The 18787-nt window shown below is 40.8% G+C and overlaps 1 protein-coding gene across 1 annotated transcript in view; it reads right to left on the reverse strand.

Annotated features, from left to right (window-relative positions):
* KCNH5 (potassium voltage-gated channel subfamily H member 5) overlaps positions 1-18787 on the reverse strand; it is a 161194-nt gene that overhangs the window by 106870 nt on the left and 35537 nt on the right. Inside the window, exons 5-6 of the mRNA XM_069856786.1 lie at positions 14326-14441; positions 8914-9306 (exon numbers count right to left, since the gene is read on the reverse strand). Of these exons, the coding sequence (XP_069712887.1) occupies positions 8914-9306; positions 14326-14441 (509 nt within the window). The remainder of the gene's footprint in view (positions 1-8913; positions 9307-14325; positions 14442-18787) is intronic.

An 18787-nucleotide genomic window follows, 5' to 3' on the forward strand; every position in this document is an offset into this window, starting at 1 on the left:
TGCAGACTGCAGATTAAAACAGAATTGCAGACACCATGAGTTAAGGCGGATTTTGAGCAGTTTATGGAAAAAGTGATATGATGAACCTGCCCACCAAAGCCAATAGCTCGGTGACTGAAAAGATCCCCATGAGTTTTAATCCTATTATTGTTTTTCTGCTTTTGTTTTTTATATCCTTTGAAAAGTTGAAGTGAAGCAAATAAAGTCTTAAGGGCAGGATGCATCACATCCCAGTATAAACTATACCATAGAGGGATCTGCATCTGAGCTAGTCACACTAGTGTGTCGTTACAGTCAGTGATGAGAAATAGGCTTTTTAGAGCAGGGTGACACCTCAGATCTATTTTGAAGCATATTAGAACATGAGAAGCCATACCCTCAATGTGCCTGTTTCTCCTTGTAGACTATGCCAATGTGTTTTATCAGAAGAATCCCATGCTTAGTATATATTGAAATACCGGCCAAACACTTCAGTTACAGAAGCATGGGAAAATCTTTGATTACCTTTCCCTCATCAGAAGTAATTACAGAAAAATAAATTCACACAAACTAATCTCTTAGCCAAATCTGTAAAGTCAAGCTATAGCTCAGCATTTGGTACTGAAGAAGTGAAAAAAGCACCATTTTTCTAAACCCTGGGCAATCATTACCAAGCAGATGTTACATGGTAGTACACCATGTAAATGAAAACAAAGTGCCTACAGGTTTTGGGAACAACTGAAACAGTGAGCTCTTGCCAAAACGAGCAGGTGAGCCTAAAGGCACATCTCCAGAAAGTATTATTCTGCGTAGTGCAGGAGGACTATCCAGGAGGATGTATATAGGCTGTTCAAATTTAAGTAGCAAATCATTCCCAAAACAAATTTTTTGAGCTTAGCTACTTAAATGGAGCTTAGCTCTAAAATCCCTAGTTAGCTCCTTAAGGCTTCTTTACTGAAGTTAATGTTAAAATAAATCTTCCAATATATCTTAGAAACCTTTCATTTTTGGAAAACAATTAACGTAATAAAGTTGCACAGTCACAAATCAAAGTGCTGAAATGAGAAAAAAGCAACTTTTCTGATTTTTCACCACTTTAAGAACTGAATTTAGGGCTGCATTCAATTACATAGATCCACAAGGGAGTAAGGGCCTTTGCTTCTGGACAAGCTGTCTTGATCCTGGGTTTAGATGCAAGCAGAGCCCTTTTAATACTTGACCCTATACCAGTGCTAGCAATGGGAGTAGCAACTGTAGTGAGCACAAAATTGAGTCCTTAAAGCAAAAAGAAAGCAAGTGGGTTTTCTCATGCAAGTTTGTGAAAGCACCACTAAATTTATTACTTGATATTTATCTTTTTTTTTTCCGTGAGGATGGGGGAGCTTTTCATAGTTTTTTTCTCTAACACAAATGTCAATAAGCTATAATTTAAATAAATTTCTAGTGAATTGTTTATGGCACAACTATGCAATGTAATATATATCAAACAGTGAGAAAAAGATCAATTTTAAATTATTTCTTTTAGATCCAAGTTAAAGGGGATATGGCATCTTGCAGTATTTATTTGTTAGTGCATCAGTGTGCCCTACCAGGGAAAACAGAGGATGATACTGTAATACCCAACTGTCGCTTATTTAGGGAAGGTGAATAGATAATGACATGGGAGGTAGAGGAAGGTTATGTTCCATTGTTTCAGACAACTTCTGAGCGGGATAATGCCCTTAAATACTGCCAACAGATTAATGTCAGCAACAAACTGAACGGAGAGGAGAGGAGAGGAGAGGAGAGGAGAGGAGAGGAGAGGAGAGGAGAGGAGAGGAGAGGAGAGGAGAGGAGAGGAGAGGAGAGGAGAGGAGAGGAGAGGAGAGGAGAGGAGAGGAGAGGAGAGGAGAGGAGAGGAGAGGAGAGGAGAGGAGAGGAGAGGAGAGGAGAGGAGAGGAGAGGAGAGGAGAGGAGAGGAGAGGAGAGGAGAGGAGAGGAGAGGAGAGGAGAGGAGAGGAGAGGAGAGGAGAGAACAATTGGAACTGTAATGCTTCTGCATGTATTCCTGGACATGCCTGATGCCACGGGGTCTATGTAACACCAACACAGTCTTTAAGAAAATGAAGATTCACACCAAGTCATAAGGCTTTCTTCCTACCATTCAAGTGCATAAGGCATCTTATACAAAGACTCTAATATTAGCCATGCAGTTGGTTTCCCCAAGGCTGCACCTTGGCTCCATTTTGTGCAGAGCAATTGCATGTCCCTAAGCCTGTGTCTCTTTTCCTCCCATGGACGGCCAAGTACAGCAATCTCAGTAATGGGGATTTGTGCTGCTACCATCAGCGTTATTTCAGTGAGTATCTGACCAGATTATTTCATTTGCCTCATTTCCTTTGTAAGCCTTCCCCTCCTCTGCAAGCAAAGGGATCATGCAGGACTTGAAGCTTCCCTTGAAAGTACTCCACACACAGTTTGCTCCAACAGAACTCTGCATCATGTAATACAGCTCTAACTAAAGATTTGATTTAAGTGGCTTGTACTCAACATCTGCTTCCCAGTAACATATACAACACATTAAAAAATTAAAAAAAAAAGGAGAGAGGGATGAGAGGGGGAATATCATTGAGGCATATAATTAAAGTTCAGTATGCCATAATCTGCATTAGAGTGGCACAGCACAAGGCTACCAGGTCACATCTATCTCATGGGAAAACTTTGTCTCCCACCACCCTCTGCATTGACCTGCTCAACAGTGATCGCTGTTAAACAGTGGCAGAACTTGAATAAAACCATAGCTTGAATAAAAGCTAAAGAGATACGGTGCAATTCTTCAATTACGGACAATAGGGGTAGTAGGGGTAAATAAGCAACAGGGGTGAATATGGTTGACCATCTACATAATATATGCCTAAGGTGGATAGATTTACATCTGGACATCATAACCAAGCCGCTGTATTATTATATTGTGGTTTTCTGCACACTACAGCAGGATTACAGTATTCATCATAGTTAATTGCCTCCCAACTGCATAACAAAGGGGAAAATGCCAGGCCTCAGGTTTATGTTGCTCAGTTTTCATCATAGTTTAACACTTGGCTGCAGCAGGGATTCAGTTCTGGGAATTATTTTCTCCACGTCAGTCACCTAGTTTTAAGAAAGGTAGCTAGCCACAGACTTTCTTTCAGAGCCAAAGCTACATTCTTGAAACACTGATTTATCTTCACCTTGCATATATCACTCAGACTAGGGTCCATAAAGCCTTCTTCAAATATCTCCCAGAAAGGGAAAGCTTGCAGTAAAGCACGACAGATCTGAGTATGGCTAAACTAGTTGTATCAGCTTTTATTTGCTTTTGATTTACAGACATTGCTATTTTAGTTGCTATTAATTGCAGTGATGCAAAGAAGTTTCTGCCGCTGCTGAAACTGATAAGAGGAATTGAAAGAAGATTATAGTCACAGATCCCATGCTTTAATATGACCTGCACATCACTAAATTTTGAAGGCCATTGGGTCATGTAGTCTTCTTACATTATTAAAATACAGACATAGAGCTTTAAAGTTTTAAGTTGTTTAAATTTTTCTGCTTTTGCTTCCAGCCATTGGGTCATGAAAACTAATTTTTGCAGAGAGGATGATCTTTAATGCAACTCATTTCAGAATCACCTATTTGGCTATCTGCGTGTACCATCCTCACATCTGGTCCCACTCCTCACAATATGTCCTATGCCATTTTAGGGCCATGTTTCTGGCAGAGATGAGACCAAGCTTCAAAGTTTCTTCTATTACAAACTCAGAAAATCATGAATTTCAGTGAAGATTCCCAGAAAAGAAAAAAAAAAAAATCGATTTGGCCAAAAGCTTGTCTTGGTAAATTTGTTCTATATACTTATTTACAAGACTCAAAGACTCAAAACAGCCTTCAGCAGCACTGTGCCAGCATGCCTACACCTGAGTGTGGCTGCCTGAGGTCCTTCCAGCTCCAGGTAGTCTCCCAATGGCATGGCAAGAACCAAGCATCTCCACAACATCCTGCTTTCCCTGGGATATAAATCTAAGCATCTGGTCCTAAAGGGAGTTGTAGCATGATTTGATCATATCTGAAGAAGCAACAGGATCAGCATCCCCGAGCACACAAAATCCATCTACTAACAATTTCAGCACAGTGTGACTCTGATAGTTGTGACTTGTATGGAATTGGTGGTTACTCATGCTATAAACAACCTTTTGGTAGCCCAGACTGAGTGGCTGCATATTTATCTCTCTCTAGTATGCAGAACACATATAAAGGCTAATACTCAAGGTAATGCAATTCTCCAGCTTCAAAAATAGGAAGTCATGATTTTAGAAATACAAGTAATGGTGCATACACCAAGGGAATAAAATGTTACATACACCTAATTACCTAATTACTCAGGTTAAAAATTATAATCACTATAAGTGGCATGTAACTCCAGACAAACACCAACTTCCAGTCACTAAATATTTCACTGTGGAGTAATATTAGGAATTTCATGTGACTGAATTCTTTGGATACAAGCACCATATCCCCCACTATTCCAATTTTTTTTCTTTATCTTTTTAATTTAAAAGAAGAGACAGACAGATGGGCAGGCAGACAGACATGCGATTTTGGACTAACTCTGAAGTTTCAAAGATTTCATTTACTTTAAAAAATAATCAGCCTGGTTTCAGAGGCTCTGACCACACATCCTTCATTCCAGCTTGTACCTTGAAAAGTGGCTGAATACCTCAGTATGTTTTATAGTGCTCCTTCTCACACTTCTATATAAGAAAGGTTTTCTGTATGGCTTTGGTTTAGCCAGAACATATTTCAGTGCAAGTAATGTTTCCCTGTTAGAAAAGATGCCATGCATTTTTTTGATTTCTAGGACTATCATTCTACCAATTTTCTTAAATAAAGTACGTATTCCACTAAGGATTTCACTTTCCTCTATCTTAGCTCATTTTCCTCCAGCCTATTTTACCTTGCTTTCAAAACCACTTATCCACTTAATTCCTCATCCATCACATCAATTTAGATCACTCTGTGCTGTGTAACGTATCTCTCTCTCTCATTATCTTACTTTTCCCCCCTCCTTGTCATACGTCCAAATCCCCCTGCAAAAGCTTGGCTCTGTAACTCCAGGCATGGAAACCTACACCTCTAATTCTGCCTCAAATCATCTTAATCCCCCCCAATTCTCAATTCCTGTGTCATAATCCTTTTCATCATATCCTTCTACTGATGCTCTACGTTCACTCAACAACAAAATAACTCTGATTTGCAGTCTTGGTTGCCTCAGGTAGGTTTCACAAGACTCCAGCCTTGGCGTAGTATTGTCCTTAATGGAAATGACACTGTTCCTACTCCAGCCGACACTGACTGCATTTTAAGAACTCCAACCCTCAGCAAGAAAACTCACGTTTCCTTTTTTAAACTCTTTTTTGTAAACTTTTTATTTATATCCCTAATTCTGACATGACAAAACAGCACTCAGATGCCTAAGGCATTTTATACAACGACTTCTGCATGAGAACATTCAAGCACCTATACCACATATAATAGAGATTCAAACCTAAACTTCCTTGGTCTTCTTTCCTTTCTTTATGCATGAAAGACCTGCCCATGGGGAGGAAAAGAAACTGCCTGCAATGTTGTCTCCCCCTACTCCTCTACTCCCTTAACAACTCACAATACAGCATTTGATGCTTTATGTGGAAAAAAGAGGGATGGACTTGGGACACAGAAGGGAAATCTGGCAAGTCATCTTTCACTCAGCTAGCTTTTAGGGCTATTTACTCTGATTTGAGTCCATCCTTCGACATCATACCAAGAACTCAAAAAGCACCTGGACCTGCCCCAACATGTTCCTCATTAAGCTCTGATTTTCGGTTAACTTTTTCTGAAATGCCACAATCACCAACTGTGATGCTAAAGACCAGTGTCCTTATGCAACACCCAGCGCAAAGAGAAAGACCTAAAACCCACCAGAACTCTTATCTCTCCTAATTGCCTTATAGAGGAACACTCACCTTCTAGTGAGAAATATTCTCCTTTTAATCAACCAGAATATTTCTTCCAAATTAAGCTTATCAATTTACTTATTCCTTACCCATGAACAGTGCTTGGGTGCACTGCTGCTAGTGGGCCAAAATGTTAAATGCCAGAAAAGAATTACCAGTTAAAACAAATGCTAAAAGCCAAATGAAGATAAAGAGCATGAATAACTACAACCACCCAGAACACACTGACCAGATCAAAAGACTTATTAAATGGCACAAAAGAAGTCATAACACAAAAAAAAAAGAAAAAAATCTTCCCTGGAAGACAGAGAAAAGGGAAAATGTAGACCTGGGGAGTAAGGACTGACTGTTTACATACCTGTTTTCAAAATCATTTCAATTCTTTTCAGGCACTAGGGAAAAAAGGAGTTGAAGGGGTTTGAAATCAAGTACATAAGCAGTTAATATTCCAATGCTGGAGGCTCCAGGGCCATAGCATACCATTTTATGAGAAAGAAATGTTGCTATTGGTTTTCTTATTAAAAAGGAGCTGATATTCCATTAATCTGAAAGTAAATGCTAGCAGTTCTAGGATCACTGCATTTTATCTTACCTTGTTATTGTTATTAGATTTTGGTTAAAGTTTGCAAATTTACATGTGCCTCAATTACAACGTACTATGCCAATGTTTCTCTTTACTGCTACAAATATTGCAGATGGTTTATTTCCCATCTATATGTTAGAGGATAAGCCCATCATTTAAATCTGTACTGCTTAGGCATAGAATTTTTCTGTTTGCTTTACATATTAAAGCACATAAATCTGGAGATAATGCTGCATTTTTTAAAAAATCAAGATCCCCTTAGTCTAAAATACTGTTATCTTTAAAAGCTGCATTATATTTGCAACCTTGATAATGCCACCTCCTTCCATAGCCTGACTGTACAACCTGCTCCCAGACGGGCAGCTCTCATATGATCTTGAATTTAAGCTGCAAGTATTATCACTTCTGTCATATTTGCTATAAATAAAATGGAACAATGTCAAAAGATGGTACTCAGCACAGAGACAGGGATGGAATTTTAAAGGACCTCTACAAAATCTGCAACAAAGTCTGTGTTAAAAAATAAGAATGTAGATTTTGAATAATGAGGATATACAACTGCAGAATTTGAAAATTTTAAAAAAAAAAGGTTGTCCAAAAAACCCCTGTAAAATGTTAAAAAATGAACAGAGGCTTTTTCATCTCTTTATGGCCCTAAAGGTAAAGGGCTCTAGAGAAAAATTAAAACAAGTCTTAATGCCATTATAGTTGCATTTTAATAATGACTTTCTCTACACTGATTTGTGCATGCATTATTTGTCATAGTTATTGCTTGTTTTCTCTATTATCTTAGTCTGCAAGCTCAATTTCATAAATGTTAATACATTTAGCAGTTGAAAAAATTTAATTCAGTGTCCATTTAAGATATTTATGTTTTCTCTCTTCAAACAGTTTCTAAAATTCCAGCAGTAACTCAGGAACTGTTTAAAAAAAAATTGAGATAAATCTCCCTCTCAATCACACATTTTAAAAGACATCATAAAACAAAAGAAAATTACAGCATGGTTCAGAAAGTAATCCTAGGGCAGGATTTTTAAAATGTTCATCCACAGCATTCTCTCAATTTTCATATGTGTCAGTGGCAAATTTGCCACCAGCTTCAACCAGAGCAAATAGAGTTTTGATTATTTACGTCAAGCCATATCAGTCTGGCCTGGAATGGATTAGGACTGCTTAGAGGCAATCACTGGGGCTGAGCTGAAAAGGACAGCTGTGGCAGGGGGACATCCCAACTGATCCAGCCCATTTTGATATGGATGTGTAACAACGCTTTGGGATGACAAGCAATTCAAAAACCCACATCCATTATCGTACACACCCACACACGGCACTGGTGAGACCGCTCCTTGAATATTGTATTCAGTTCTGGGGCCCTCACCACAAGAAGGATGTTGAGGCTCTGGAGAGAGTCCAGAGAAGAGCAACAAAGCTGGTGAAAGGGCTGGAGAACAGGCCTTATGAGGAGCGGCTGAGAGAGCTGGGGGTGTTTAGCCTGGAGAAGAGGAGGCTGAGGGGTGACCTCATTGCTCTCTACAACTACCTGAAAGGACGTTGTAGAGAGGAGGGTGCTGGCCTCTTCTCCCAAGTGACAGGGGACAGGACAAGAGGGAATGGCCTCAAGCTCCGACAGGGGAGGTTTAGGCTAGACGTTAGGAAAAAATTCTTTACAGAAAGGGTCATTGGGCACTGGAACAGGCTGCCCAGGGAGGTGGTTGAGTCACCTTCCCTGGAGGTGTTTAAGGCACGGGTGGACGAGGTGCTGAGGGATATGGTTTAGTGTTTGGTAGGAACGGTTGGACTCGGTGATCCGGTGGGTCTCTTCCAACCTGGTTATTCTGTGATTCTGTGATTCTGAGGTTGTGGAGAGGAGGGTGCTGGCCTCTTCTTCCAAGTGACGGGGGACAGGACAAGAGGGAATGGCCTCAAGCTCCGCCAGGGGAGGTTTAGGCTGGACATCAGGAAAAAATTTTTCACAGAAAGGGTCATTGGGCACTGGAACAGGCTGCCCAGGGAGGTGGTTGAGTCACCTTCCCTGGAGGTGTTTAACGGATGGGTGGACAAGGTGCTGAGGGGCATGGTTTAGTGTTTGATAGGAATGGTTGGACTGGATGATCCAGTGAGTCTCTTCCAACCTGGTGATTCTATGATTCTATGAAATCATAAGACACTTTTTCTCCAATACAGGAATGCCATGTAGGTGAAGCCCAGCAGCTTAAGGCCATCCCTGCATATCTGAACAGAGCTTCAATCGCCTCTTATGGCTGCCAAATGTCTGGGAGCATGCGTCTACGTTAATCCCTAATTAAAACAACCCTTTTAAGGTGTACTGCAATCACTTACCTCATCCACATTCTCAAAGGCATTAATGATGTCATATGGTAAACAGGACAAAAGATCAATCACAAACCACGTTTTCAGATAGTTCATCCGTATGAGTTTGGGATCAGAAATAACCTCTCCACCAGGGCCAACAAATGTCGTGTGAAAGTTCAAAACAATGTCAACCAGAAAAATAACGTCCACGACACTGTCCAGCACAAGCCAGGCAATGTTGTTTTGTTTCGTCTTGAAGGAGACATTATATGGAACCATAATTGCTGTGTAGAAGGTCAGAATTAAGATGACCCAGTCCCAAGTAGTCTTAAAAGCACAATAGTGTAGTATAATGTGTGGTGGAGTCTTTGGAGCTTCTTGCTTGTACTGAGGAAGAATATCAGATCCCAGCTGGAGAACCTGTAAAAGACAGAAAAGAAAATGTTACCTGTTTGTAATTAGTATGATTCAAAAAGAGGTCTTATGGATTTCTGTAAGGAACAACACAAAGAAAGGACTGTGTCCATTGGATGCTGCAAGTCACCCTGCAGTTTCTAAATTATCTGTTTTATTAGGAATATGTGGTGGCAACTACGACTCAATGAATAGGAGCAGCATGGCATCTAAGGATATTCTTCAAAAAAGGGAGGTTTTTGTGGAGGCACTGAGGGGAAGCCGTGCCAATAGCAAGGACAGAGAGGCTCCACAAACAGATTGTGTGTGCCACACCAGCCATGCTCTGCAGTTATGAACATGAGTATTCCTTCATATTTGGAAGTGTTACAAGACTAATCTTTCATGCCTGACCTCTTTTTTAAAACCACTGTATAGCCAGAACAATACCCTATCAAAGGTAAAACAGACTTCAGCCTTGCTGGCTGATCTCCTTCTAAAATGAGGCATTGTGAGCACACTTTCTGCCCTAACAACCCTGGCAATATCATGCTGTCTTCTCATCTTCTTCAAAAAGTTGTTGCTCTTATAAGCTCAGTAACACTAATGGGTTCTCTTTTATTTCTTGTAATTTTCTTTTTTTTGCATATGACTATAATCTCCTGCATGTGTACTTTCATAAAATGTGGAACTGGAAATATTGCAAAGGAACCAAGCCAAATTCAGTTCAGATATTCCTCCCAGCTAATCTAATTACTTCTTATCTCAGTCCTACACAAGAAATAAAAGCACGAAGTAATGCCCAACACGGCAATATATTGTGCTGACAACTAAGAGATTCCTGTCTGTTTTGGAACTAATAACACCTTTTGCATTTGGAGACCTCAAATCTGCATGGGATAGAATAAATAATTCCAGCAACTCATTCCAGCCCTACACCTGTCCCATAGTGGAGCTGATGCACTGTATTTTCAGAGGCAGCTGCATTGCAAATAGCAGTCTCATGTGTGTAAAAATGATTAAACACAGGATGCTTCCTTGATGAAGAGGAATAAACAGCACAATAACTAAGAATATGAACTCAAGTACCACTGATATGGATTCTCCATTAATTCTTTACAGGCTGATTTTTAAGGTGTGGAAGCTGTTACTGAGAACAGACAGGTAGAAGTCTGGCTTTACTGAAAATCTGTTCTTCAGAAATCACCAAGGGACAACAGTAGCCCCTCTCATCCTGTGTTGGAAGATGCGGCTTGCCAACATGTCTAACGTGGCCCAATATCAGGCTGCAAGCTGACTGGATGCAAACTTGCTTCTGCCAGCTTGTTACATCCTCCTTAAGGTCAGATTTAGCAATCATGACCTGTAAGGAAAGTCAGTTAAGCTGATATGATGGAAAAACTAATTTATTGTTACATTAGTTAGCCATTTGTTTTCTCCGGAGTCAGGTGAGTTGTACAAATTCATCCTATGGCCAGAAAATCACTAGACTCACTACACAGGCAGCATTGAGAGCACAGCAGAGACCTCCAGGAGACCACGGCTGCTCCTTCTGTCGACAGCCACGTATCACACCAGCTTTGGTGTAACACAAAGCCATGTGTGGAGCTCCAGCTAAACAGGAACACACACTGAGTGGTGTGATCCCAACGACACTCATCAGAGAACTTCAGAGATGCCAACGCCCTGGCGAGACCCATAAAAATATCAACCTCCAGGTGTCCCTTCTCCAGTGACCAGGAAAAGAATAACTAACAGGACTCCTATAACCACTCAACGGGCAAGGTTCAGCTGGCCACTGTGTTGCACTGAACACTGATGGATCCATGGGTCCTTACTCGGAATAAAAGCAATGATCAATAGTCAGTTTTTCACAGTAGCCTTTGTGCAAATACACAAAACTTCTTCCAGTGCCAGAACTGTCCCCTGCATTTACCACACCATTCTGCCTTTGACTCATAATCTGGTTGTTATCTCCAGTTATCTCTTTGGACTCATCTGTGGTCAACACTTTACTGTCACGATAAATCAGGACGGCGACTTCTTTCCTTGGCTTATCCAGACCTATTTTTTCCCAGCCTTCTTCACTAGGACAGGAGCTAGAAACAGGCTCACTATAGCTGGAATAATAAGCTACTTAGGGCTCAATCTGAAAGCCATGAACATGTGCTTGGTAGTTCCCTATGCTTCCTATGGTGGAGTGGTTAGGAGCTCCCATGGCACTGTAAAAGCATAATTATTATTCTTAACATAATATCATGCAGAGTTTGACACAGTGAGTGGGCGGCAAGTGGCTGTGGAGACCACTGAACTATAATGATTATTTCTTTCATGCTGCATGAATTTTTAATTTTAAACCACTAAAGAATACACAATATCTTGTTAGTCAGCTGCATTCATCAGACTCTCTGAATTATTCTTGCATACAACTAATGTAAATGGCTGATAACTGTTACGTCTGATAAAAGTGGGCAGTACATTCTGCAAGGGATGAGCTGTGATAATAACGTTCCTCCTCAGACACAGAAGGATGGAAAATGGGGACTGCACAGCAATGTTATAACTCTATTCATTCCTGACAAATCTGCATTCCTGACAAAATGCCTACAAAGCATTTTGCAGCTCTAAATGACTTGTAGGAGTACATACTCTCCCAGCAACCTATTTCAGGAAAAACCTTCTCCCTTACCTTAGCTTTTCGTACTGTTTGACCTAAATCTTCCTTGCTGTGACGTAATTCGATTACTTTTTCTCTAGGTATAGTGCATCTGGTGAGAAATTTCCTCCCTCATTCTTTGCAATTGCTTTAAACATATTTGAATATTGTCGCTTTATCTTCTGTTGTTACTATATATATTGTCACTATATCTTCTGTTACTATACCTTCCCTTTTCTAGAACAAACCAATAATGGATATAACTGGATCTACAGAACACTGAAATGTCATGAATCAGAAAAGCAAGATATGAATGTAACTCAGAAGTCATCCAGACTATTGGTATGGGGTAAGTCAAGGGGAGACATCACACTGCCAACACATGAAAATTGTGGGTTTCTATTCTGATAGAAACCATTTAAAGCTCCTACCAGTTATTAAAACCAAACCTAGGACAAGCTTAGGGCTGTCACTTTTAGTAGCCCCTTGAAGTGACAGAGCCTAAAACAATATAGGCCCGTGGACAGTGCAATATGTATTGCTATGTGTACTGTTTAATCTGTAACTTCTCACGTTACTATTATCAGTGGAATTGTACTCTGCTATTTTAAATACAGAGAATGTGAGAAAATGTATCATAGTCGGCATCATCAGTAGAATTAGGCTGTGTAATTGTAATTAGGCTACTGTAATTGTAGCTTCTGTAGCATATACAGGATGAGAAGACCACCAATACACTGGTGAACCAATCAGCTCGAGCACGAGCACTGTGTAAAAAGAGACCAGCTGTGCAGGAGTGCTGTGTATCAACAGCCTCTTAGTTTAAAGATATGAGATATCCAGCTGCTCCCATATGTACTCTATTGGGACCTTGGCCATGCTCCGGGAACAGGGGGCAGGGAGCAATTGGGTCAGAAACTCTGCATTTTTAGAATGATGTAAGTTTTTGGGGTTTTTTTTATAAGATGTAAAGGCTGGACCCTTTTGCTGCAATCTTTGGAGTGAAGACTCCACCTATGAGAGGATGGACTGCATAGGACCCCCCAGCTGTCCCGGACAGATTCTCCAAATCTTTGCTGCAAAAGAGGCTCCCACGGCAACTGCAAATCTGGATGATGACAATAGAACAACTGGCAATATATCTTTCTTAATTACTATACTTATTCCCTTGCAGTAATGATTAGGCGCATTGCCTTTAAAGCTGTTTTTGTTAACTCGTTGTTGATAACTACTAATCATTTGTCACTTTCTTGTTGCAATAATTTAAATAAAATTTGATTTCACAGAGTATTGGAGAGTTTGGGCTTTTATGCTGAGGATTTTGTGCTTAGCACCGTTGTGCTAAAACGCCCCTATATTTTTGATCTGTGTATTGTTCATTGCCAGTAGGTATTAAGATGAAAGCAGTACCTCTCTTTCATCAGTTAACCTGAAGGCATTCACTTGTTGCACCATCTGCGCTTTTAAGGAGATACTTGCAACCTACCAAAAAGTTCATTTCATCAGATCTGAATCAAAAAATGATGAGCAAAATACTCTAGGAATGACATTCCAAGAAAGTTGAAATTAAGATATATACGTAGGCAACCTCACATGCATGTACAACCTCAGGGAGCCAGACAGGGATTCCTCCAAAGAGGAGTATCTGGTTTCTCAAACAATCCCATCTGCCCAAGACCTCATTGCTCTCTACAACTACCTAAAGGGAAGTTGTGGAGAGGAGGGTGCTGGCTTCTTCTTCCAAGTGACAGGGGACAGGACAAGAGGGAATGGCCTCAAGCTCCACCAGGGGAGGTGCAGGCTGAACATTAGGAAAAAATTTTTCACAGAAAGGGTCATTGGACACTGGCAGAGGCTGCCCAGGGAGGTGGTTGAGTCACCTTACCTGGAGGTGTTTAAGGGACGGGTGGATGAGGTGCTGAGGGACATGGTTTAGTATTCAATAAGAACAGTTGGACTCAATGATCTGGTGGGTCTTTTCCAACCTGGTGATTCTATGATTCTATGACACTAACTAACCACCCACAGACCTCAAGGACATCAAGACTGTTTCCATGTTGATGTGAGACAGCACGGAGAGGAGCACATTGTGCACCCCAAGTTAAGAAACAACCAGCAAACTGAGAATTGCATGCACAGAAATAGGGTCAAGTAAGTAACAGCAACCTATGGAGACTGTTTTCATGACTGAGCGAGCACAGTCTGCCCCAGAAATATGGGCTTAGCACACAAAGCTGCTTTAGGATGGGCAGAGGAGATGCTCAAAAAAATCAGAGTTAGGAAATATTTTCCTCTAAAAATATTATCTATTAATGGGAATAATGGAGGAAAGGGGTCTCAAATTTCCTCCTGCCTTACAAAGGGAGCAGGCTGGTGTCTGTCCCACTTACTTCGGCTAACCGTGAGTGTTTGTGCACCACCTCAGCCTTGTTCATCGGCGTTAGCTGCTGCAGGACGCTCCGGCTGTTTGTTAGGGCCCGTGTCAACCGAGCAAACTTTGTCCAACCTGCAGAAAGAGAAGGAAATCACGTCAGAAGTACTCAGACCTCATTAATCACTAGTAAATCTCCTTCATGTTCACTGATATTAAGTCTCAGACTTGAATAGTTTTTCTAAATTGCTGCACAAAACAGCTTCAGGCACCAGGCTTAAAAAAAACCACAAAAGAGAGAAAATACCACTGTTTCAAGGCAACCACGAATAAATCCAAGTAAAATCAAGATGCTTAGGCTTGTTCTTTCTTCTGCCTTTTGGAGACATTATGTTAGAGGGATCATACTGTGATTTCAGCTTTCTGGGAAGTTACTATGCTGCTGAAATCTAATTCTAAGCCATAGAAGTTAATGCAAAGGCTTCCCAAGTCTTTAAATCCTGCTGAAGTAAAATCCTTCCCAGCTACAGAAAGGCCACTGCTGATTCAGACCTACTGGAGCGGCCCCAAAAGTCTGATCCTTAAGTCTTTACTATTTCTTGCCCCAACTAAACTTCAGGAACAAAACTAAAACTTTCATTTAAAAAAAATAATTTAAAAAAACCCAAACAAACAAAAAAATCAGGGCTGCATCAACAGCAGTGCTTCAAATAAAAATAAAAGATCATTATACCTTAAAGATTAAGCACTACATTTTAAATAGCATTACAAAATGCATTTAGGTGTTAAACTAATGATAAACAGCTGCCTTAATGGTAGCTTGAGACTCACACACTGGGCTGCCCTGGGTAACTTTTTCTGCAGCGTTCAGAGAGGAGCAATCAGAGTTTGTGACTGACAGCAGCACCGACCCTGGTACGTGTCATCAGGTCATTCCTGCTAGAAAAATGCCCAAACGTGACAGCTGGCGTGGATGCGTCAATGGATGCGGTAAATTGGCAGTAGCAAAGAAAACATCAGGGGTTTAAGCAGGAAAATTGAAAATTCAAATATCTGCAGGTAGGAAATGCCTCTCCTAGAGCACTGAAGAAGATGCTCAACATTCAGTTTAGCCAGGTAGAACCTGATGTTTTACTACACAGGTGTGTATAAAATATCAAATAAGTTATGGACAGGAAATAAGTTCAGAAGAAGGTTTTACTTATATTTAACTGGAATGCAGAGTAGGTGAAAACTGGTGGAAAATCACATCTGAGAAAGGAAATACATTTCTATGTTACCTAGATTTATTTTTCAATGCCTGTTGTCTAACAGGAGTCAGGGACTTGGAAAGTTAAGGGAAACGCTGGGATAGGTAAAATGGAGAGCAGAAAGCAGGCAAGACAATAGAACTTCAAGAAAAAAGTAACTTTCAGTTTGGCTTTGCAATTTACCATGTATCTATCACATTCATGCAAATCTGCTGTTCATCATTTAGCAGTCAGAACAGATCTAAATATCATCATACACCGCCAGCACAGTACAAAACATTTGTGTCTGGCTATTTATATATGACCTCAAAAACGCACATAAAAAATGCATTAGGAAAAGGTAAAAAATAGAAGTATTTTATTAACTTCTCAAATCTAAACCTTAAATGCCAACTTCAGATATGCCTCATGCTTCTCAAGCTTACAGGGATATTCAATTAGGAACATGCACTTTCTGTTTTAAAACAAGGTCAAGAGAGACTATAGTGATCTGAGTATGAACTATTAATTTCTAGAAAAAATTCTTGTGGTTTTCTTTTTCCTAATTGTCTATAAAACTGTGACAGGGAGAAAGGTTGAAGACAAAAGTCAGAACTGTTCTTTATCTTTCTTAGCCAGTGATTTCAAAGAGCAAGTGAGCACAGCAACAGCATCCTGACAGCTCTGACCCGACATTTCTCATAATTGCTGGAGGCCCCGATACATCCAGCCAATTGCTTTTGGCACTCTGCAACCACACTGCAAGAACCAGGAAAAAAAAAAAGAGCAGTTCTCCTCTGGGAAGCAAACACCCACCTCCACACTCCGGGCAGGTACCTACACATAAATGTACACACAGCGTCCTCTTCCCCTGGAAAGAACTTCCCTGTGCATGGATTTGGGGCAATCCCCAAGGATTAGTTTGTCACACTGCTCCACAGAGCTGATAAGAGAGTGACAGAAAAGTTCTCAGCAAAGCCAAACCAGCACAGTCAAACTGCTGAATTCGGTCCCGAGCACCCTCATTTGTCACATCCCAGCTTTGTCAGCTACTCTAGCTCTGACAGAAACCTGATGAAGTTCAACACGGAGAAGTACAAAGTTCTGTACATCAGGGTGTACAACCCCACGTGCCAATACATGCTGGGGGTCATGCGGCTGGAAAGTGGTTTGGAGAAAAGGACCTGGGGGTCCTGGAAGACCAGGCTGAACATGAGCTAGCAATGTGCCCGTGCTGCAAAGGAAGTGAATGGAATCCTTGATGGCATTAGACAAAAGTATTGCCAGCAGGTCGAGGGAAGGGATCTTTCCCCTCTACTGTGTCCAGTTCTGGGCCACCCAGTACAACAGAGACATGAACATACTGGAGAGAGTCCAACAGAGGACCAAAATTAAAGGACTGGAGAATCTCTCCTCTGAGGAAAGGCTGAAAGAGCTGTGGCTGCTCAGCATGAAGAAGAAAAGACTTGTGTAGCTGGATCTTAATAACGTATATAAATACCTGGAGGAAGGATGGAAAAAAGGACAGAGCCAGACGCTTTCCAGTGGTGAACAGTGACAGGACCAAATGCAAAGGGTACAAAATGAAGCACAGAAGGTTCTGTCTAAACGCTAGGAAACACATCTTTACTGTGATGACGACTGACTACTGGCACAGGCTGTTGGAGAGGTTGTGGAGTCTCCCTCCTTGAAGACATTCAAAAGCCATATAGATACGGTGCTGGACATCTGGCCACAGGGGGCCTTACTCGAGCAGGGGTTTTGGACAAAATGACCTCCAGAAGTCCCTCCTAACCTCAACCATTCTGTGATTCCGTGATGTTTCTGACGGCTGCTGGTTAATCATCCAAGGTTTACTTGTATTCTGAGGTTTAGAGTATTGTTCTGTACAGTGATTAGATGAGAATTTGAAGAAGAGTCATTGCAGGTTGGCAATAATAGGAGATGGCTTCATGTACTCTCTAGAAATCCTTCCCCAGGGTGTTTACCAGGCTGAGAGATCCCACTCGCAAAAATATGGGTTTTAAAAATGTCTCTCCTCTTATAAAAGCAAAACAGGTACGAAATCCCTTGTCATCATCTTTGATGAGAAAAACCTCTTCTGCATTAACCACAAATATGGGCAGCCTAGGGAAGTTGGGGAAGATGTACCACAAGGAGCTGGAGGAGTAAGACACACAGCAAACAACAGCAATTCTTTTGCTGTAAAAATTAAAAAAAAAGGAAGAACTATGACTTTTTCAAATGTTCCTTTTCCACCTTGGTGAGATCATCAATGTCATGTGAAAGAAAGAAGACACATTTTAGCATTCAGGGTTACCACTCTGCTCATCTGGTCTGACCTCTTCTTTTCACAGGGCAAACCATTTCATTGTGTCCTTTCTCCACCAAGACCAAAGCTTTGCTTTGTGCTAGAGCAGACCTTTGGCAAAAACTCTTCCAGCCTCATTTAGAGCCTTCACATTTGTCCATTTCTTTCAGACCTGTGAAGCTCATGATTCTGCACGTTGGAAGTAGATAATACGCTAACATGACTTTTTTCTAATTCAGCACAAAGTCCAGCATTATTCTACCTGCTCCAATCCCTCCATCTGCAATAGTGTGAAAAAGTACCAACTTCTTTTGCTTCCTATTTACAAACCAGGCAAATTAAAAACATAGCAACAGCAAGATGCTGAGGTATGAGTGGGAAGGTGAAAATGTATACAGGCTGCCTCGCGTCTGAAATAATCTGCACAGGGTACATTTTGCTGTTTCTTGACCTTGTTGTAGACTAGAGAAGTTTATAATTATATTTAAAACCAATGTGTATAGATCAGGCAAAATTCACATAGCTGCCTTCTGCTCTCAATGTTTCTTCAAACAATTCTCTCCTTTCTTTTCCTCTATAGACACAAGACTTGAAAAGAATTATAATTTTATCCATGTATTAGTGATCACCTGTCCACACAGATCTTTTCAGTCTGGAAAAAGTAAAGGAGTGGCACAAATAGCAGGTGCAAGAAGGAAAAATACTACTTGTGAGAGAAAGCAACACTTCTGATGCTGTCTTCAGTTCAGCTGGATTGTGTCTTTCTTCCACAACACCACCTGAAAAATAATACCTTGAACTTGCACCATTGCACTCAAAGTCTTAGGAATAAAGGCAACATAATCAGATCACAGACCAGATCCGGCCAGCAGCAGCTTCTCCTTACAAGAAGTTAAACTGGGTGTTTCAGAGGAAGATATTTACCTCAAATGGAAAATTCT

This window comes from Phaenicophaeus curvirostris, chromosome 5 (assembly GCF_032191515.1).
Source record: "Phaenicophaeus curvirostris isolate KB17595 chromosome 5, BPBGC_Pcur_1.0, whole genome shotgun sequence".
In the NCBI taxonomy this organism is placed as follows: domain Eukaryota; kingdom Metazoa; phylum Chordata; class Aves; order Cuculiformes; family Cuculidae; genus Phaenicophaeus; species Phaenicophaeus curvirostris.